Here is a 22,075-nt window from a genome sequence, read left to right as displayed (position 1 = left end):
AGCAATCCAACATTATTCAAGCAAATCTCATTGAATGATTCCCTAATGCATGTTGACAAGTTTGAGTACTCCACTTAAAAACATGGCAAGAGCCAAGTTATTTGAAATAGTGTTTTGTGTTTGGAACTCGTGAGGATTTTTTGGAAATCAAAGTCACGCTTCGAGGTGGATTCTTGCCAAGAAGGTTTCCAAAGTAACCCAGCAGGCCTTGGTACTGGTTCGAGCGAGCATAAGATGCCGTGCGGCTTGTGTCGAGTCCATGTGAGTATGTGGAGGGAAGAGCATTAGAGTTGTAGTAATTTACGCTGCCAATCATGTGATTAACAAGCACCGTTGGAAGATTAAATGGAAATGACCTTTGTTCAATCTTGTCAGCCAAATCATGAATATAAATGTAACTCTATTCCAGGGATTCTCTTTAATTGTTTGTTAGCAATATGTTTTCTTCTGGCCACTGAAAAGCCAGTCAGGATTCTTTTTGTGAAAGACAAGTCAGACAGATTAGTGAATTGGTATCGTAAAATTATAACCAGACAAAAAATGTTCATTGGCTCGATGAAGGTAAAAAAACAGGCATCTTCCTATGTTTCGCTATACAGACAGTAATAAAAAATATATACTTGCTTCTTTTCATCTCTCAATGGGCAGAATGGGTTTTACTAATGGAATTGGGTTTGAAATGCACCCTGCAGACACCCATTTACTCTGTGAGAAAACCTCATTCTGGTTCTTAATTTGTAAAGTGATTATATGTGATAAGACCTTCTTGAGCTAACTCATATTAACCCTTAAAGGCAGCTGCACTGATACTATTAGAAGAATTTAATGGATTTTGCCAAACCGAAACCAAACATGACCCATCAGTACACCTGACGTCGTCTGGCTGTCCCTCGAAAGTATTGCAGAGTTGTTTTATGGTTTTAAAACTCAACTCGTAACTGAACATGCCTAAATCATTCATTGCCTGTACTGCTTATCCTCATAAGGATTGTGGGGTGCTAGAGCCTATTCTAAGCCAACTGTGAGCAATAGGCAGGGTACATTCTTATTCGGTTGCCAGCCAATCACAGGACACAACCCTTCACGCTCACGCTCATAGCTAGGGACAATCAACAAGGACTATTCGGCCTGTGTAATAAATACCAAGACATATGTTGCTAAGATTATTCTAAAGTTGCCTTTCCATTTCAGGAACACCGCCATCCTGTTACATAAATTCTGAAATGACATGAAAAGGTCATCTAGTGATCCACATGATCTTGAAATCACATGACAGGCCAACCAAATTAAAACACCTCCATTCAGCCTCACTCACACCTTCTGCATGAAGAACAACAGTTGCACAACACCTCAACACCCCTTTAATAAAGATTATTATGCCTATGATTTTCAGCTTCTGCTTCTGAAATGGAATACAACATCATCCGTTTGGCATTTTCACAACATCTGTACTGTACGTCAAGTATCATAAACAACTCTTGGAATCTCACACGCTTCCAAAATGTTCATTTTACGCTGCCAGACAAATGGGAGTCCATGTTGGTTAATGAGCTCCCATGTATAACACAGCAATGCTCATTGTCCTCAACAGTATTTTAATAGCCAAACCACCAGGCACTGTGGTCTTAACAAAGCCCATTTCACATCAAATATAAAGGAATGCTACTTAGTGGAGCAATTCAAACACTTTAAGCAGGTCAGCATAACAAAAAACAGATGGGTTTTCTCCAACACAACTTAATTGAAGGTAGAATGGAAATTATTTCAGCCTTACCAATCAGACCTAATAGAGGCTTGTCCTCTCCAGCCAGTCAGTCCGTTTTCCAACTCAGTTGTAATGCTAATACATATTATAAATCCTAAAGTGGGTCTATGTTATTTTTGTGGATTGCACTACATGACCCGACTGTAACTTAGTTGAGCAGACTGTACTCGCACTGTGAATTATCCGGCACACCTGGGAAAAGCAATCAGAGGGCGCTTTATTCTTGTGCCCGTTTAGCCTCTGGAACTTAAAAAGGAAGGTAATCAGTTCCCTGGTGGTTTTCTAATATGGCAACCAGTGCAGTTGTGAGATAATGTGTTTTTATTCCTGCTGATGTACTCCAGATCAATCCAGGGTTAGAGTTAGCCCCTAACCCACATTCGGGACATTTTCATTGATATTCTCCAAGAGATTTGAGTTACACTATGTATGTAATTACATCCCTTACATCATACTTGTATAACGGAAGCCCTAGTATGGGGTTGCCAGTACTGAACCTGGTGAAAGGCTGGTATTAACAAAACAAACATCAGGCAATCAGAAACCATTGGAAATTCATTATGTAATTTTGGCAGTGAGAAAGACAATGATTTTGCAGGAAATAAAAAGAAATGTTTCCAGGTGCTGCTTTGTAAGAAACTGTAGTCGAGTTGAAACTTCTAATAATGTCAATGAACACATGGGAGAGATGCAATCAACAATAACGCAAATCTAACTAAATCGTCCATTGGGGACCTGATGATAATGAGTGTGTTTGTTCTTGGTTCACCACAATCTATTAATAATTGTCAATTGCTCTCAACTTCTTGTGAACACATGGCACTCTTCTTTTTAGAAGAACTTGCAATTGAGCAGAAAACTCTTAGATCTTTGTGTACATTGGAAGTAAGCATGTTTTGTTTAAGATTGATTTGTGTCTGCAAGTGTGTTTTATGTAAAACTTTTTAAGGTATGCATACGAATTGCGTGCTTTAGTGTACTTTACACACAGCAGAGAATTTCCCAAATGGATTTAACTTCATTGGTGCAGAAATATTAGTGACAACTATCCAAAAAAATGCTATGGAGGCCACTGGGTGTCAGGTAGAAAAACATATTTTGTGATAACTAATCTGGATTTACAGTTCGTTTATTAAACTGAATGGCAGATTATTAATTTGTACACACAGATTTGTAAACTTCATTTAGAAATTAGTACACATGCTATGTGAAAGACATAGCTAACCAACAGATACACATGGAGCACAACACACCTTATTAAAAAAGTTCAAGCTCAAACAGCCCTAATAGATTGCACGTTATTGTTCATGCTCATTATTCTGTCGGAAGAGGTCGCCCCCGCTGAGCTTGTCTGAGGTTTACCTCAGAGGGTCAAAGGTTATAGCACCCTAGGGTTGGTTCCCTACGCCATCTCAAAGATGAATCCACAGGTAATGGATAATAGTGTTGTCATCTGAAATATGAGGTTAATACACATAAACCACAACCTGTTGTGGCCTTGTGACCTGTACTTGCATGCTTGTCAGCAAAGGGAACTGGAATGCAAGGAATGCAATTGTTGAACATGCTTCCTTTATGTTTTGCTACCCCAGTGATCTCTTATGATAGGAGAGGTGCCGATGGCGGCGCCTCGATCAACTTTACGTCCAACAGGATCTTTTCTTAAGCAGACTGCGACATGCAACGACGTGGAAGTAGTCGGCACACCCATAGTTCAACATCAACCCGCCTTTAGCTATCGATGCCGATAGCTGTCATAACGTTTCAAACTCAGTCAAACTAGGATTTCAATCTAGATTTAGGTTTCCGTAGTAGGGTTTGAAACCAGTGTTAGGGTTTCAAACTCAGGTAGATTCAATTAAGTCAATAAGTCAGCTTCACATTGTTCTAGTTTTCCAGTATTGTGCGTAGAATAAATAATGCGATGCATCTTGAATAAAAAAAATCAGGACAACAACAGTGGAATTTTAAAAAGGACAAAACATGTCCACCCAAATACCAAAATTCTCATATCTAATCTATAATTTCTCATAATGTGAAAGGGAATTTTAATGAATGGGCAACCACAAACATTGTCCATGACCCAAAGATGCCTTCATACCCATATAACATCAATTTTCTTTCTCTTTGTGCCAGTCAACAGTTACACTTTTTACACCAAACCTGGCAGGTGTCACTGAAACCTTTGAGCCCTATCACATTAACCGAACATTCCCTCTTTATTTTGCAATCCTACAGATGTTTATGATGATGTAGAGGAGGAATATGAATGGGGGGGGGGGGGGGGGTGCAATGGCCTCCAAGGGTTTGAGAAAGGTTCGTTTGATAAATACCTCCCAGAGCAGTGATGGAATGGATTTAGACATTCATCCAGGAATTTGAAAGACAAGCAAATCTCTGCACAGTGCTAGACAGGATATGAATTATATGTATGTATATGCCCTCAAGAACCAGAAAACACATTACAGCCAAAAATTTCTGTCTGTTTGTGAGAGAAGGCAAGGGAGAGCGATTAAGCAAAGTTGTTTTTCCAATTTACAACCAACTTTTGTTACGCCATTGGTTGTTGATGTAAGAATATTTATATTTAAAACTAAAATGCTTAACATGAGGTGCATTTTCTCCATCCGGTATGCATACTGAAATGGAAAAATGGATTTCCCACTATGACCAGTCAGGATTCGAATGGATTAGCCACTTCAAGCATGTTGGTGTCAGTAGTTCATCCAAAGGGAAAAGAAACTAAAATGTACACTGTTTATCGTAAACGTTTGGCGACCACAGTGCAACTGTATATTATTTTATGCGTTTCTGTCAAAGCTTAAATCTTTTATTTCATGAATGAATCCTGGCAGAAGATAAGCGGTGTTGATCTGCTACTTACCTGCTTGTGTATTTCAATTACAAAGGCCCAGGTAAATATGTATCACACTTGAGTTCCATCTTTCAACAAAATTAACTCCACCTAGAAAGGCCAGAGCCCAAGGTTGCGCTCAGAACTGAAAGGCAGACGCTCTAACGGCCGTTAACCATCGTGCCGCTTGAAGTGTAAATGAAGGACCAAAAACAATGTTAATTTGTTGCGACTCTGCTGAAATCTGATCATTCTTGTTCTTCTCTATGATCACATCTGCTGAAAACCACTTCTTGAGACTGGTCCATATTTGAAATTCAGTCAGTGACTCAAAAAAAGCCATATGGGGAAAAATGACATGCACACCCATGGGATGGTTGCCAAGCTGAGGGCTTGCGTGACAGAGGCATACTTGGACTTAAGCAGGGTAAATAATGGTTGATTTCTTAATTGCTTGAGCCCAGAAACATGGGACTGCAGAGTTTCCAGGGCACTTTATTTTAGGATTACCCTTTCAGTAATGAGGACCTTTTCCCAAAGCCTTATTTCTAGCTTTCTGAAAACATTTGCCCTAGAATTAACAAGATATTTCTCAATCTTCCTGTGCTTCTACTCTCCCGTTTTATGCATCCAGCAATTTACTGTGCACATCTCAGGGCTCTGTCAATTCCCTGTGGTTGAACAGAAAGAAAAATGGCTTCCTGTGAGCCAAATACTTGGCCACCTGGTTCGAGTAAGACTGGCCACAGCACGTAGGAGACAGAAATATATTCAATTAAGTGAGTTTTCTTGTACTGGTAAAGCAGGATATGATGAGATTCAGGCCAAAAAGACTAAACACAAATTTTAATTTTCAGATGTGGTATCCATAATAAAAACTCATTGATGAGGCTGATGTTCTTGTGAAATCTGTGTATGATTAACAATGAACTCCGGAGAGCAAGAGTGCATTTAGTTCATTTGGGAGTCCAAGTAAGATGGGGACGAGATGGAAGATGAAATCATAATCTCCCGCTGTTACTTTAGATGACGTTTCCACAATTTAGCATGAGATAGGAGGGGGTTGAAAGTACACAGATTACAGTAGAAAAAGATTCTTTGAGTGTCTCAAAGTATGCCAAGTAGCCAGCAAGGGTTACATTTACTAATGGATTGGTCAAAAATAGGTTGTTGAAGTTTTTATATGACTTTTTGAAAGCTGCTAATGTCCACAAACAAGGCCTGAGACCATTCAGCAAAACAATGGTTTCTGTGGAGAGGGTTTATATAATGACACTGACTTTAGTGCCAACACTCTATTCCCCCAAAAAAAACTAGTTTCATAAGGATCAACACATTGATTTGCAAAAATTGCCATTACATACCAGCACATCAGAAAAAAAATGAGGCACATACCTGTAAGTGATGAGAAGAAGAATGCATTCTAAATCGGAACAATGTTGAAGTGATCGTGCTGCACACCTGATTTCGTCCATTAATCTGCGCATGGCTGTTGCAAATATATTTGGAATGATCTAACAAAACTTGGAGATGCTGGGGATTGAACCCAGGACCTCATACATGCGAAGCATGCGCTCTACCACTGAGCTACATCCCCTTCCTATAATGTCGGGCAATCAAATATTGACACAATCCAAAAAAAATCTTTAAATGACTAGCAACCAGTCCTACGTTCGTCCCGTTTCTTACCCAAAGTCGCTGGGGTAGACATATGTGGTAAAAAATGACTTGACAGTTATTTGAATGTAATTCAGTTATTTTCTTTAGACATTTCTCCTGCTGACTATCAATCACCCATGCAACTCAATTACTGAGGTGGAGATAATAGAAAAGTTTTGCAAATTTTAACATGATGCAGGAGGGAATAACAGCAGACAAAAGCAGCAAATAAGCAAGAGAAAAGTCTGAATAATGCATCAGATTGTGAATTATTTAAAAGCTAGACGAGAACAAAGATGTGTGTTTGGTCCTTTTCACCCAGGGTAAGGTTTCTACTACCCAAAAAGTGAGTATTTAGGTTTTATTTTAATCATTTCACTATGTATTATTTATTGGCCATTCAACATGCCCTCCCTCTTTCAAGGCATCTCTAGCACAGGTCTTGTATCACATCATCTCTTTCACAAAGAAGAACAAAAATGGGGTAGGGTGAAAAGTAATTGGACAGCAGGGGTGTCTGGATCCGGGTTGGTTTCGTATTCAAATCTTGTCTGCAGTGACAAGGTCTTTCAAGGTTCAGGCCTGGGTGTCATTGCCAAAGACAACAGTCAGTAAAAATGGAAGCGTACTATCAGTCATGTGATTGGTAAGTGGGGGGGAGGAAGACAGCTCTCTGGTGAACTGTGGCCCAGGAGAAATGAGGGGCCAGGAAAGGATTTGTGGCCTGTTTAAAACCAGGTTGATTAAAATTAGACTTGCCAAATGTTTAGTTAAGCTCTCATGGAAGATTTGCCTCATGAGTGCGGAAACATGCATGAGATCCGTGCAAAATGACGTTGCATGTTATCACGGTATTTGCTCTGCCACCCAAATGCTTTCACTCAGTCCCTAAATCTGAGGGGGAATGACTTTTTCAAGCGTGTCCTAATGATCACAACGGCAGACGGACAAACTTTCTAAGTCCAACGCGCCACTAATCACTTGAGCAGATCATTCAACCAGAACCATAATGTGTGTAGGATTTTTCCAGAATTTTTTTTAACAGTGTCACCTGTTTTTAGTGCACCAATCTTCTGGTTACCATACTTCCAAATGTGAGCAAGCCAAAACTTCTCCCATTTTCTAAGGGGGGAAAATCGACAATGGACACGTGCCTGCTTCAAATCATGTGTATAAGACATGTGAAAACTTCAATGGAACTTCAGCAGGGGGGAATAAAGACCCATCACACGCAGGCTTTTATAACCAAGGATAAGAAAATGTAGCTATTGGATAGGGAGGAAAATATTTTAATTTGGACTGAACCACTGGTTAGGACAACATTGTGGATATCTTAAGGGCTATGTTTGGCAGCACTTAGTCTAAAGCACGTCCTTGTACACCATTTCAACTTGGATCTGTGACAACAGATGAAAATGGAGTCCCATATGTTGCTTTAAAACAGGCAGCTATTTTTTCTGTCAGTTGATCTGTGCGCTTCTTTGCATGTTTTCCCGGTCTTAGCCTATTTTGGGCGTCTTAATTGACCGATATTTCAACTCCCACAGAATAATATTTTCTAAGATTAGACAGTGCAGATATCTAGGAAATTGTCTGTTTGAGCATACCTTTTTGTAATATTGGAAACCAATTGTGAGACATTGATTCATTTGATCAAAATGCAACCATTTTGGACCTAAATTTGGTCTGACATTATTTCTACTCTAAATCATTTCCATCTACTGGTGGTTGAGCAGCAGTTCTATTGTATTAACACAAGCAATTCACTAGGAAACAGCACCGGAATGTAGAAAAACACGAAAGACCGATATTCATCTCAATAGTAGTAAAATATGTTTAATTGGCATTTTTGAGAATTCAACCTGAATTTTCCCAAAAAGAGTTTTAGATAAAGGCCAAAATATCAACAACTACATTTTCAATCCCTTGGGATGTCAATATATTGAGCAAACTACAACAGATGTCAAAATTAAAAACATAGTCAGTAGACAAAGTATTAATATTTCTCATTAATCCTATAAAAGCTTGTATGTTGATCCAAGAGTAATGAATATAAAACTTTCAGTCAAAAGAATGATCTAGAGAATGAAAGGGCAGGTGCAAATCTCTTATATTAAAGTGGCCTACGGTCTGAAAACGCCAATTGCGACTCTTTGCTGTTTTGTCGAGACTGCATGTAATCAATAATAACATCCGATAATTTTAAACTCACAGAGCGAGGGGAACCAAATAGCCTCATATCCCTGTTGTTCCTTCTTTGTGATCCAATCTCATACCAGCAGGGCCTTCCAATTACATATTTTTAGGGAAATAATTCATTCGGGGCTTCTGTAAAATGATATATGCCCTCAAATGAAAATATGATCTTTTGAAATGGACTCTAAAAATAATCGAATTTCACACTAAATGCACTGAAGAAAGCCATCAATCTTCTCTGGGCAGAGAATAAATTAGCAGCTCATGGCCGCCATCTAGTGGAGGAGGCCAATATGACAATGACTTCTAGGTTTATACCTTTGATTTACTGAAATTACTGATGAAATTAATTAATCTTAAAAACAAGAATGTAGTTCTTATCACTAAACACGTGTGTTAATGGGGATATAGTAAACAGGTTTACACATGGAATATTATGGAAGGCCAAACTTTTTAACAATGCTAGGTCAGTCCACAGTAAAACCCTCCGGGAGATCTACAACAACGGGTTCACATTCATCCAAATCTGCGTCAAAATTCCAGTTGAACTTTTTGGTGAGGTGGGCTTTGAATTTCTCTGCTCTTTTACGTAGCACCCCGTCCACTCCAGGCCCACTGACAAACTGAAAAAAGTCCTGCAGGGCAACAAAAAAAAATCGATCAAACAACATGAAATCAATTATCTTGTCGCTATTAGGGAATTTAAGAGGAGTTTGCCCATAATTTTGCATCTTGCATGTTATTGAACAACCAGCTGGATTTTTACCTCCTGAAAATCCTACCTGTACTGTTGAGGTGAGGAAATTGTTCTGAGAAACAATGTCCACAAAGAAGTCGGGAGGGATTTCCCCAAGTTGGTGGTAGAGCACGGCAATGAGACCCAGGTAGAGCTCCTTGTGCTTCTGCATGGCCGCCTCTGCTCGACACAGCAGGCTCAGTAAGCGCTTCCAGTGCTCGAAGGCCTCGTACACATTTCCGATCAGGAAGCACACAAAGGCAAACTGCAGCTCACCTGGGGAAGAAAGTTCTAGTCAAGCTTGGTTCTTAAAAGTTTAGAAAGGTTTTACAATCAAGAGACCCTTGACCCACTGTTTGCTTACAAAAATATCAGATCATTAAAGATATTCTGCTAAAACTAAAGATTGACACTCACCTAGCACGTCGAGAGGGTTCTGCCGGTGGTTTTGGTCAAGCACAGTTTCCAGGGCATAAGTGAAGTCCATGCTACATTGTGTGATCTGGGCTGGCGTGGCCCCTGGAGGGTAAGTTTTCTCTGGGATGGCAGAGAAGCGCAGCTGTGTCCCCTCTCTCTCCTTCATTTTGGGGAGCCTGTCCAGTCCCTCTCTCATAGTTTGGCATTCCGTGTCGTTCCTCGGCTGCTCAGCCCGATCCTTGGTGTGTCTGAACTCAGTCTCGGGGACAACGTCGCTGTAGGAACGTACTCGCCCCGAGAGAGGCTGCAAGTTGATTGCCAACTCTTCACGTAGACGGTCCGAGAGGGACACCCACTTTCTCATCACTTCGTACGGATAAGGTCCAAGGAATGGATCCAGATCATGCAGGTTCGCTCTGATTCTGCTCACTTCCTCTTCATTGGAGGAAGCAGAGAAGTTGAGATCTTCCTCTTTGGGGTCCCAGTTAGCCAACAATATATCTCTTGGTTTAAGATGGAGGAAGAGGCCAGTTTTGGGACCAACTTCTCCTCCACAACTCGGTGAGTTAACAGAGCAGTAATTGAGAAAGTGCAGCCCCGGGGGGATCATCTTAACACCCTTGAAGCGAGGACCAACCTGCCAACTCTTGTAGTCAATGCCAAACACCGTGCCCTGAGGGACTCCCAGGAGCACAAGGGTGGCCCCCTCCTCAAACAGCTTTCGGGCAACATCAGGATCCATGTCTACTCTGCTACTGGAAGCCATTTCGGGAACCTAAACGCAGAGAATTTTACGTTTTACAAACATGACTAAACACCCTTTCAAATATCAATTCAAATACTCACAGATTTTATATTGGCAACACACTGCAAAAACAAAAAACGTTCGCTACAATGCGACTTTGCAGCGAGATCTAGTTTGCAGTATTCCCCAAAAAGTCCACATCAAAACGACAAAACATTGTAATGTCCTGCTGTAATTTTAGCCCGGGTAGGAACATTTGTTTTTGTGCAAAGGTTCCTACCAACTGACAAACCAGGATGCATGTTTACAAACCAAGTACTATATGTAGCATTATAAACTAGGGGTAATAATTTAAAAAAATGTTTACCCACTACACTGCATTTCACTGTACCCAGGATAACTTTATTCACAAAATAAAATCCAGTTGAGGTGATGGGCCAAAGGTTAATATTTTTTTCCCTGACATACCTGTTATTACTATAAAAAGTTAATTAATAATCAGGTGTTTTGTCTTAATTCACTGCATTTTCCACTAGACATTATCAATATTGTTTGTACATTCACCTGCTCCCACACTTCTGGCTGGCCTATCTTCCCTCTTCCTCTTTTTTAGTTACAAGGTAGCGATCACTTTGAATGTATATGATGCTCTCTTGGTTAGGGTAGAAAGTAAAGCTACATGGTTTGAGTAAAAATATATTTAATTGTTTTTTTTTGTATCACTAATCCTGCTTTTCTTCGTTACTCCCAATCCCCCAAATTATTGTTCATATGCTTTCTCTTAATAAACAGCACAAGATATAAACACTCACAATGCGAGTATACCATACCTCATATGAAAACTGTTCTGCAATCAAGTTCAGTCTACTTGCCTACGCATCTGAACAAGAAAGTTTATGTATATAAAAAAAGTAAATCTTACTGTGGACAAAAAATGCATTTTTTTCATTCTAAATTTAGAGATGATCACAACAACAAATCACAACATGCCTGCTTCAAAAGGAAAAATACAACAAGGAGACCAAGTTGTCTGAGTCCAAAATAACTCCCTTCCTGTGACAATTGGTCAAAGGGATCACTACATGTGTCAAGTACAAATCCTCAGTCTTAGAAGGTGTTTTTGATTTTGCTTGCAACTTGTGCAAGAATCTCAACTGGCTTCTTCTGCCAGTTCAGGACGTGTTTGGATTCTGCACACCAAAGCTCACCGTGGCGTGGTTCGGTATTCTCACAGCGCTTTCGCACCTCTTCCTGTTGCGCCTAACGGAAGACAAAACAAACAAACAGATAAAGTCAGAGTGAATTCTGTTTTGGGATACCTCACTAACAAAACAAATCTGTTGTAAAATAGTCTAGGCCCTAGGGCTAGCCACTGCACAAATATATAGAATGAAAGGATCTTACTTCTGTTCCATGTTGGAGTTCAAATTTGTAGAAGAGAGCCCAAGCGTCTCCCAGGTCCGGATCTATCTTCACCGTGCGGAGGAACCATTCTCTGGCTTTGGTGATCTTGCGTTCGCTCCAGAACAACCTAAGAGCATGCATTTACATAAATATGTGTCTGTAAAGTACAATACAGACAAAGAGGCGGTCATACTTGGCCACAGCAAGCAACACGTATGGATCATGTTCACATTTCTTCAAGGCATCCACACTCTTGGTCTTTCTCTGTGGCCTAGCCTCCAAAAACACAGCTTCGGCCCAAAGGATGCCTAGAATAAAGAATAATTATAACTACAATATTGGATTGCAAAATTAATGGCAACACACAGGTCCATTCTCACCAGAATTAGGACATTCCTGCAGAGCTTTGGCCATCAAAGTGTTTGCAATGTTCTTCAGCCCTGATCGGTATTCCAATCGGACAGATTCCAACCTTGGTAATGGGAGAAACATAAGTGATAAGCTTCAAGTGTCATTCTCAAAAGGCTGGCTGATCTGCATCAAAAACTTCTATCTTAAAATTTTACCCACATTTACTTTCTCGTTTTTCTGGACTGAGTGATTGCTTACCACAATTCTGGACCCTGGGGGTTCTTAAGTCGTGCCTTCTCCAGGATGGCTCTAGCTCTGGTCAGCTGGCCCACTCGCTCTTCCAGACGTGATGTCAGCTGCCACAGTGCCACTGATTGGGGACACTTTTTCAACTGCATGAAAATAAGGGACGTTAGTCTTAAGAAGATGAAATGAGAGCCTTTGCAAATAACTCACCCCTTGGTTGTAGGCCTCTCTCGCTTTATCTGTGCTGTCACATTGTTCTTCAATTTGGCCTTTCATCATCCAGAGTTTTGGAAAGTCCTCATAGTGTTTCAGGGCCTCTGTACACAACTCCTGAGCGGCTTCAATGTTTCCCAATACCCACTCCAACTTGACAGACTTCATGAACACCTGTTAAGACAGCACATATTTCCAAATAAAATCACACTCATTTACAGACAAGCCCTCCTCCTAATGGTGGGCCTTATCTTATGTATTGTATTCATACAGTTGTTCAAACCAAAATTGAAGCTGAATTCTGGTCGTGTATGCATGCGCAAATCAGTAATGGGGCATTTTCTTTTTGTGTCGGAGCACCACAATGTAAATTGGACCACAGTACCATGAGGTTAAATGATTTCGAGAGAGAGTGAAAAGAGAAACCAGGGAAGCAAAAACTCACTCTGGCCGTGGGAGCGCTGCTCCGAGCTTTGGCTAACAAACGACGAGCTCTCTCGTACTCGTTGTTCTCAGACTCAAGTTTGACTGCAGCGAGCCAGATCTCCTCACTGTTTGGATTAGCCTGTGGAAAAGTGCAATATTGGAGTAAATCAAGTGCTCAACATGCGTGTGATTAAGCTTTATTCACATCAGAAGCTCTGTTTGGCGAAGCAGCTCTAGTACCTGAAAGGCCAGAGCAAGAATACTCCTAGCAGCAGGCACATCCTCAGCGAGCCACTTGGATTTGGCTCCCATAAGCCACAATACCTCTGCCTTAGGACAGTGAGCCACAGCTTTCTGGAGCAGAGTTTCTAAGGACTCCCTAACAAGTTTGAGCAGAATACACAATATGGAGATTATTCAATGTAAAACGTCACCTCTCTGAGGAAGATATTAATTACCTTGTTCCATTGTTCTTTTCAAAGTAGGCAGCTCGAAGCCACACACTTTTCTTGCTGGGGAACACCTGCAGAGCATGGGCATAGATGGCCCTGGCACACTCCAAGGCTCCATGGGCCACGCACTAAAACAGAATTTATTTTTAAGGACTGTGGGCAGATGCTAGGGTCTAAGCAGAAATCGTTCGATCGCTGCAAGCCTCCCAGGTTGAAATCCCGATAGAATGTGCACAACTATCAGTGGGAGCCAATAATTTCCCTCATAACAATAATAAAAACAATTAAAGTAATTAGTAAAAATAGTACAATTGTTTACACGCACACTATCAGAGTCCTCCATCCAAGTGTGTTTGCAATCTTCCTCTTCAATGCCAATTCCGACGACAGCTCTGATTACTGCTTGGCAGGTGGCCACACTTCCAGCCTTGTCACACTCCTCCGCATCCTGCAAATGAAGGCAAATCAACCCTTTAGCAAGACACTATTGGACTTAACAGTTTGCGAGTGACACAAACACACCTGGATCCATTGCTCTCTGTTGATCTCAACCCCATTAGCACGTAGCGAGGTGATGGCCCTCTCAATGATCTTTTCGACCATCTGTGTATTGCCATTGGCTTCCTCCAACTTTGCGGCAGTGATCCAAATGTGGCGATCCGTGGGGATATTTTCACGAGCTTTATTTAGGACACGTCGGGCATTTTCATATGTCTCCAGTCGAGCCAAAGCCAGCCACAGCTAAAGATAATGGGCAGAAACAGTACAGTAATGTCGGGATTTTTCACGCTGGGAGGGTTGAATAGCAGAATATGAGCTTGAAGTACCTCCACACTTGTAGGGCAACACTCGACGGCTCTGCTCAGCATGATTCTGGCATCTTCCTGCTCCTCCAGCTCGACAGCCGCCTTCCATAGACGAACTGACTTGGACACATTCTCCAACGCTGTATGGACATGTAGAACCATGACATAAAACAAAGATGGTACATTTAACTTGCCCAATACCTTTTCTGAGGACTTTCTTTTTCCCCCTGACATCAGTTTCCAGCTCTGCGGCTCTGATGTATATTCGAACAGACTGTGGCAGGTGCCGTACGGCTTGCGCTACCACAGCTTTGGCCGTGTCGCCAGGCTGTAGCCTGGCCGCCTCCAGCCAGACGTCTTCACTCTGTTGGCCAGAGGATGATCAGGGTTTTTTTTTTTTTTTAAGAAAACTAAGTGCTTAGACGCAAATTAGTTTTTTTTCAACTGTGCCTATGACATGATGCACATATATAAGACAAAAAATATATATCCATACAAAATGAAATGAATGAAACAAACACCCATATAAACGCTCCTCCTTTCTTTACCTTCGGACACATCTCTGTGCCTTTCATGATGAGATTCCGAGCCACCTGCAGTTTGCCGGTTACTTCCTCCAGCCGAGCCGAAGCAATCCAGGCAGGCGGGTGATGAGGGTTTGTCTCTCTCACCGATTTGAGTAGCAGACGAGCCTTTTTAATGTCACTGGACGGAGCAAAAAAACAGCCGTGAACAAGTCCTCAAAAGCAAAAAGAATAAGACATGTAGATTGGCAGTTGCATTGCTCCCCTACCTGATGTCTCCTCCGTGTGTGGGGATCATAGAGTTGAGGTCCGTAAGGTAGCCTTTAGGGTCCACCACTGTCTGACCACTGACTGAGTCAGACACCTGACAGAATGATGAAATATGTGAGACAAGTCTTCCTTATGTTGTGTTACCTTTGTTCTGCTTTGTGAAATGATGCTAAATGTCTGTGAATGCTGCAATAATTACCTGGCTCAATCTCATATCCATGAGTGTGTTCCTGGCCTGACCGATTTTTCTCATGTCCAGGTCTCCCGTCCCTGGCGTCATCAGGCCTGGCGTCATGCTTCCTGGGTATGGTGTGTTAAGACCGCCAAGCTGATTAAGAGAGGAGGCAATGCTATTTATTTTTGGGGTTGCCAATATGCTGAGACCAAACGGAACACTAAACTGTATGCATTGAATAATTAACAGTAGTCATTATTTGTTACTATGTATTTGCATATTACTTACCCCCTTCAATGGGTCCACACTGGTGTGGTTCTCTCCAGTTTGAAGGTGCTTGGAAAAAAAGCTATCTGGAACAGGCGTGAGTTTCTCATAGCGTGGGTTCCTCTGGCGCTTATTCCTGGCATCTCCCACTTCAGGAATGCTAAGCCACTCCTCCTCCGAGACTTCTGCAAGTTTCCTCTGTGTTAAGAAAAGAGTTGTTACAAAAATATCTGATTTAGATAGGGGTACTAAGCAGAACATTTCAAGAGGATTGCATTTGTGGGTTTGCTGCAATCTTTACCTTTAAATCTGAAAACTGCTGTTGAATTTTAGGTCGCTCCATACGGTATTTTTCTATCTCTTCCTTTTCTCTCAGCTCCCTTAATGAACAAAGAAAAAGTATCAATAATTTTCTGTCCCGATGGAATATAATGTTGCAATGCTGAGGAACTGTATTTTTAAAATCAACCTTCTTTCCTTGCGTCTTTCATCCATTCTTTTATCCAGAGCGCAATATATAGCATCAGCTTCTTCATCGTCCTTCTCGTATGGCCCACTGGAGAACAAACTACCAGCGTAGCCATTAAACTACAAAAAAGTAAGTGTTACAGATTTTAACATATTGAAAAAGGCGTAGTAGGAATTTATGATAATGTAGAAAACAATGCACCTCATCATAATTAGTATCATTAAGATCTTCTTCATCTTCTTCTTGGTTCTTTTTCATTTGGTCCCCAACCGTCCTCTTTCCTGGAGGTGCATGTCGGTCGTCTACTGGATCGTTCGCATCACGAGCCGGACCAATATCGGATCGAGTTGTGAAACCAGTAGCCCTGCAAGAAAACCATGATCGAGCTATGAAATACTGTATTAAAACAATATTCCTGGAATATATTATTAATATAATCTAATCAAAATTAACTGTCAGGATGCAAATACGAGTTGTGAGGAAAAAAATGAATTTGAACTAAATCCTTATGGCAGCAATAAAACCACACAATATTCATCTTAATTGTTGCTCCCTGACACACGTGAGTGCATTATTTTATTTGCAGAATATCACCTCGGTACATATTCAAAATGTGTCACAGTCACGCATAAAACGTTATGAATATTGATTTTGTGAAAAGAAGAAGTGAAAAGGGACTAGGTTTATGGTTAGCAAACTGGCTAAAATGTTAGCTTACCCTCTACCCAAACCGGGGACGTAACCGAGTGGGGCAGGCATCCCCAGAAAGGGTTTCTTCTTTTTCCCCATCAGTGGGGAGGCCAGGGGGATTGCTGGGGGCGCACCGCCTGCCCCCGCGGCCCCGGCAGCTCCTGTGTTGGATTTAGAGACATTTTTGGCCGGTTGTTTAGTCAAAGTGGCGGACATCTTTACGGCAAACACACACACACACACACCCGACGAGGCGGATAACAACATAAGCACATCCGGCCATTGAAGGAAAATTTAACAACGATACTTTTTTTGACAGCGCCGCCACTGGACAGGAAGGCACGCTCGCTGTTTTTACATTTTATTGGAACACACTTGCGGCTACTTGTCAGTCACGTTACTTTGAAAAATGTTTTTAAGAATCGTTTTTATATTTAGCGTCGATTTTGAGTAGATTCACGTTCAATTAAAGAGAAGACTCTGATCTGCTCATTCTGATGTACAATAGAAGGCCACTAAAAGGCGCTATTTCCCGACAGGTTAGTAGTATATACTATAGTGATGAGGGCCTGTTTTTATTTTATTTTATTTATTTTCTTGCTCCCGTGATAGGGATCGGGGTTGGATCGGGCACATAACAGAATTGCATGACCTAGAAAAAAATACTACCATCAGGTCTCATTAATTGTGTTGTAGCAAAGACTAGTAGTCTGAAGCAGGTATCCACAATAATATAACAACACACACTGGGACATATTTGTGATTTGCAAAAGTAATAATCATTGCAGACTTTGGATTGTTTTGAAAAAACAGATATGTTGTATTCATGTTTTTAATATTAGAAACATAAAAGGCACGGAATAATAAGGTCAGCAATATGTGGTGATTGAAACAAAAAAAGGTGAGTGAAAATGTATATTTGGACAAAGTGGGGAGATGAAAATTCTTGATTCGCTATTTAAACTGCTAAAGCGGTAGAGGATGGATCGATAGATGAATGGGCGGAAGGAAGGTATAATTATTCCTTTTTTTTGCTGGTTGGTTATGCTGATACTTATTGATTTCCTAGACAGTCGAAGTCAATAAGTGTTAGGTTTCCCTTCTAAAAACAAAACAGTCAAAAGAAATAAACATTTGACCAACAAAACAGTCAAACAAATAAACACTTGACAAACAAAACAGTCAGACAAATAAACATTTGACAAACAAAACGGTCAAACAAATAAACATTTGTAATAGAAGCACTTTTGCAAATATTTTGGTGACACAGAATATAGTATGCATCCTATTGAAAGCATTCTGATATGAAGCTGTTAAGGAGCATTACCCAGAAGATTGGAATGGGGCTTGTGAGGAGTTGCATTAAGATTGTTGTTCTTGTGAAATGTGTTTTTCTGGGATGGGTGAGTTTAACCCATTCATTTTTTGTAGAATAAAATATATTCCTTAGAAACTATAGTGATGAACATTTTTTTTTACCCTAGGGATCATAGTATATATGGAATCATGATTTAATCTTCGCGTAAATGACCGAGAGTCATAAAAAATGATTTATTGATTCGATGAACCGTCTAGCTTAAATCTTAAATAGTATCTGCATCATATCTGTATGGGCAATAGTGAACCTGTAGTAAATTGGACCAGATGGATGCCAAAATATATAATATCGAACACCATTATTCTCTAAGCCGTCAGTGTGTAAGCACTGCCTCCAAAAGAGAGCTAGTTTGCTTACAGAAGGATATGTATACTGTATATATATATTCAACAAGGTGTTTTTAGATAATGTACACTGTACAGTACAGGACTTTCAGATTTTAATCTGACCATATTTGATAACTTTGAGCATTTAAAGTAACTAAATTCACTCAACCTTAGGTTTCATCCTTCAAGGAAATTTGAGCCAGATGCTCCATCAATTTGTTTAATCACGTTTCACTTCACTCATCCATCCAAAGTCCACACGTTCGTCAGATTTCTTCCATTTTTCTTCATTTATATGGCCGGGAGCTCAGACTTTACCATGCTCATGGGAATAGATACCATGATGAAAATGTACAGCCTGACAAAACGCACACTTGGCGAAGACTAATTTAAAGTACAAACGCATCTAATTTCATGCAGCTTTCATATTTCTTCTTGTGCTTTTATCTGATTAGTTCAACGACTGGTTGATTTAGGTCAAGTTACTCTTTTTATAGTACATTGTGAAGAGCTTGAAATAACATCACCGGCCTGTATAATTGGTAAAAGCAAGTACTAACAGTGTTGGAGTAATAAATTATTAAGACTTCTTATCACATCGAGAGTGGGCAAACGTCACATTTCTATAATGATGTTTGCATCTAATGGAGCTCTGCTAACATCTCCCAAAATGTTCTTATGACTCCTTCAACCACACAGACATCTAAATAGGTTTATGCAGTAAATAACTCATAATGAAGGCTATGAAGAGCTGACAGACGTTTCTACACTGTGGGTGTTGTTGCTATCCACACTTGTAAAGATGCACGTGGCAACCATTCAAGACACTAATTACTTCCCTGGGTTAACTGCGTTTCGACAACTTACATCTGTTCTCTAAATTACACATGCAGTGTGATAGAAAATGAAGCAGTGAAGCAGCAGTTAACATGTCTTCCACACAATTCTGATGTGTAAAGGAAATTTTAGAAACAGCCTGCTTGTGTTTGTATGTGCACCCCTTGCTTGGATGGGGTTTCACTGGCTACATTGGCTTCTCCTGGACTCCTTAAAATATGCATGCCAATCTGAATAGCCAATATTGTGTGACTAGCCTGTTTGTAAGTGTGCTGTGAATGACCACAAACAATCTTCTTGCCTCCAAGTAATACATTTTGAATTATATAGATATGCCAGAATTTCCCCCCAAGTAATAAATTAAGTAGGAAGGCTTAGTTCATTTACATTAACATTTTGTTGTGCAAAACCATAGCAAATTTTCTGCATGTGTATCCATGTGTGTATCTGTTTGCTTGAATGCATAATTTTATTTTATCTGTTAACCTATTATGCACTCATAACGGATATAAGCAAGGACTGAGCAGATGTCTGTAGCGTGATCACGTGGTAAAATGTAACCAGAATTGCATGCAAAACAACATGTACACATTACAAATAACACTGTAAGATTATGTCAGATTTATGATTATGAAGATTATCAAGCGACACAGTGTTGGCGAGATGACAAGACAGCAGCTTTACTGCCATACTTTCATCCATCAGCCAAAACACATGCATACACATACACAAGGAAACACAGATGAACCATTCATACAGTCTAAGGAGCATCACTGAGTTAATTTTAGCTCATTAAAAAACACAAAGCAATGTCGGCAAAAGGAACACAGACATTGTCATTTTTCACTATTACACACACATGCTAAGCTCAATTACCATCTCTTGGATGTGAGCACATTGTGGATTCATACAGAATAATATCCTGACAGGATTAATGATTTGTTGCGCCCCTGATTAGCAATTGTGTTATAACAAAGAAAAATGCCTTTGTAAAAGGTCACCAGTAAACTGCTTTTCATTTTAAGTACAAGAGTGTATGTGTCGGTGTGAGTATGTGTTTTTTTTGTGTTATTTTGCCACAGATGCGTAAATGGAATTATTGATCCTTTAAACTCAGCTCAGTGTGACAGCAATCTATTCACACTAATGATGAGTATGCTAGAAACTGGGACTGTGCAAAAGTGAAAAAGGTTCAAGGTGTGTTAAATCTCCTAATGTATTGAAAACACTGGTGACTGAGTAATTACAGTTCAATTATATTGGTTCTGATTCATTGGGCTAATTGTCATGCAAACAAAAAAGCAACTAAACCACTTAATTCTTTATTGCTCCAAAGTCACCTTGACCAAATACTGTAAGAATCCTTTTCAACCGAAAACAATGCTAATGAAAATGAGCCATATGTGCTACATTTAATTTCATTTACAAGCCAAGCGCAACAGAAGAAAGGTAAGTACTTGCTTACTGTGAGGTCAGGCAGCAACATGTTCTAGCTCAAAATGTTCTGAGACACTGCCCCCCTAAAAAGTAATCATGGCCAAACGTATTGTCTTTGTGGCGAGAACCAGAGTGAATGCCACTGACTTTCAAAGATGAAAGCATAGATGAGAAAAGATGATGAGCGATGGTGCAAATCTTACATGGTTTTCTCTCTCTGCATCCCCCTTTCTTCTTTTTAGTGTCTCTAAGAGTTTCACTTCAATTGCTTCCTGTCCAGAGGCTGACTTTCAGCCTGTGTTGTTGCAGAGGAAAAAGCAGAAGGTTATGTGTAGTGAGGGGTAAAGGCATATGGTCCATGAAAAAATGCATCCCATTCCTCCCTCATACATATACAATCGCTTATCCCACAAAGGTTGTGGGGGGTGCTTGAGCCTATCCCAACTGACTTTGGTCAGCAGGCGGTATACACCCTGAATTGGTTTCCAACCAATCACAGGGCACAAGCTGACAGACAACCATAACTAGTTGCAATTTAGAATTTTCAACCAGCCTACCATGCAGGTTTTTAGGAAACATGGAAGGAAAGCGGAGTACAAAATAATATAATACATGTAAGATCATGAGCATTCCCATTCTATCATTTGAACTCAGCAGAGAAAAAAAACTTCCTGTGGGAATTCAGTGAATATCTTTCACTTTCACCTGAAAGACCCTTTCTTATCAGATTAGGAGCCCCATTGAGACCACACTTCTTTGAAACTACAGTTTCTCCCTGTCCAAATAAACCATCCAGGTTTTGTTACTGCCAGTTTTCTTTCCACGTTCAATTTGGCCACCGTGATTTCTCAGTACTCACTAAAAGACAGCCTTTCAGAATGACACCAGCTTTGGGAAGGCTGATGCCACACTCCACCATCAATAGCGTCTCTATGTCTTTTCAGAATGTGCTCCTCTCTCCTTGAATGGTGCTCAAGCTGAATAAGCTCCCTATCAGGCCACAATAGATCGTTTGAGCCCTGGCATACTCCAAGATTTATAATTAAATTGGCTGCCTGAGTTTTTCCACATTTAGTCGTGTCAAAGATGTGTTAAAAGATCGAAAGGCCATGAGATGAAAAGTATACAGCACATATTTCATTTGATGCAGGATAAAATGTATTGTATTTCTTAGCTTGGAGATGCAAAACAAACTCAATAGCTTCATCACATGTATACAATTTGCTCACAAGTTTCTTAGTCTATGCCCTTTAAATCTACTTCATTATTCCCATCCAATCCGCCATCAGAATTTTACATACTACATGCTTTGACTGCTCACTGTTAGAAAGGGGCAAACGTTCTTTCAGGCGTTCATGAGAACACCCTAAATTAGGATCTGTCTCAGAGATTAAACACATTTGCAAATGTGTATATGGCTGTAGGGGAACGT

General features: G+C 40.3%; 3 protein-coding genes and 1 non-coding gene across 7 annotated transcripts in view; all 4 read right to left on the bottom strand.

The window, feature by feature from the left end:
- emilin3b (elastin microfibril interfacer 3b) overlaps positions 1-6,058 on the bottom strand; it is a 38,936-nt gene extending 32,878 nt beyond the window's left edge. For 2 of the 4 annotated variants that reach the window (XM_077732737.1, XM_077732746.1), the window contains exon 1: positions 6,015-6,058. The gene's annotated coding sequence lies outside the window, so the exon portion shown is untranslated. The remainder of the gene's footprint in view (positions 1-6,014) is intronic. The other 2 variants (XM_077732763.1, XM_077732730.1) reach the window with 2 other exon arrangements.
- An 86-nt stretch (positions 6,059-6,144) lies between these two features.
- On the bottom strand, positions 6,145-6,216 carry trnaa-cgc (transfer RNA alanine (anticodon CGC)). The gene has a single exon. It is a non-coding gene; the product is annotated as a tRNA-Ala (tRNA).
- Positions 6,217-8,816: 2,600 nt separating this feature from the next.
- On the bottom strand, positions 8,817-10,634 carry aar2 (AAR2 splicing factor). The gene is made up of 4 exons (XM_077718446.1): positions 10,474-10,634; positions 9,628-10,402; positions 9,257-9,486; positions 8,817-9,109 (listed from the first exon to the last, which is right to left on the bottom strand). Exons 2-4 carry the CDS (start codon positions 10,391-10,393, stop codon positions 8,942-8,944), a joined length of 1,164 nt encoding a protein of 387 aa, XP_077574572.1. The 5' UTR covers positions 10,394-10,402; positions 10,474-10,634; the 3' UTR covers positions 8,817-8,941.
- Positions 10,635-11,055: 421 nt separating this feature from the next.
- prpf6 (PRP6 pre-mRNA processing factor 6 homolog (S. cerevisiae)) lies at positions 11,056-16,925 on the bottom strand. The gene is made up of 21 exons (XM_077728529.1): positions 16,694-16,925; positions 16,177-16,339; positions 15,976-16,094; positions 15,808-15,886; positions 15,528-15,704; positions 15,264-15,392; positions 15,064-15,158; positions 14,819-14,975; positions 14,472-14,634; positions 14,292-14,410; positions 13,987-14,205; positions 13,790-13,912; positions 13,471-13,592; positions 13,253-13,391; positions 13,032-13,151; positions 12,584-12,760; positions 12,386-12,519; positions 12,157-12,248; positions 11,970-12,084; positions 11,777-11,903; positions 11,056-11,632 (listed from the first exon to the last, which is right to left on the bottom strand). Exons 1-21 carry the CDS (start codon positions 16,879-16,881, stop codon positions 11,480-11,482), a joined length of 2,910 nt encoding a protein of 969 aa, XP_077584655.1. The 5' UTR covers positions 16,882-16,925; the 3' UTR covers positions 11,056-11,479.
- Between the last annotated feature and the right edge of the window lie 5,150 nt (positions 16,926-22,075).

Source organism: Stigmatopora nigra, chromosome 1 (genome assembly GCF_051989575.1).
Source record: "Stigmatopora nigra isolate UIUO_SnigA chromosome 1, RoL_Snig_1.1, whole genome shotgun sequence".
NCBI lineage: Eukaryota > Metazoa > Chordata > Actinopteri > Syngnathiformes > Syngnathidae > Stigmatopora > Stigmatopora nigra.
Note: the sequence above shows the minus strand (reverse complement) of the source record. Positions and strands in the feature narration are given on the sequence as shown.

Bases quoted from the DNA above. Each gene is read 5' to 3' on its own strand.
- aar2 (XM_077718446.1), bottom strand. From the start codon at position 10,393: ATGGCTTCCAGTAGCAGAGTAGACATGGATCCTGATGTTGCCCGAAAG. The intron at 9,487-9,627 runs GTGAGTGTCAAT...TTTCTTCCCCAG, and splicing joins GAACCCTCTCGACGTGCTAG to GTGAGCTGCAGTTTGCCTTT. The intron at 9,110-9,256 runs GTAGGATTTTCA...GTTGCCCTGCAG, and splicing joins TCCTCACCTCAACAGTACAG to GACTTTTTTCAGTTTGTCAG.
- prpf6 (XM_077728529.1), bottom strand. From the start codon at position 16,881: ATGTCCGCCACTTTGACTAAACAACCGGCCAAAAATGTCTCTAAATCC. The intron at 15,705-15,807 runs GTAAAGATTGCA...TTCTTAACACAG, and splicing joins AGCAGTTTTCAGATTTAAAG to AGGAAACTTGCAGAAGTCTC. The intron at 15,393-15,527 runs GTAAGTAATATG...TCTCTTAATCAG, and splicing joins GTGTGGACCCATTGAAGGGG to CTTGGCGGTCTTAACACACC.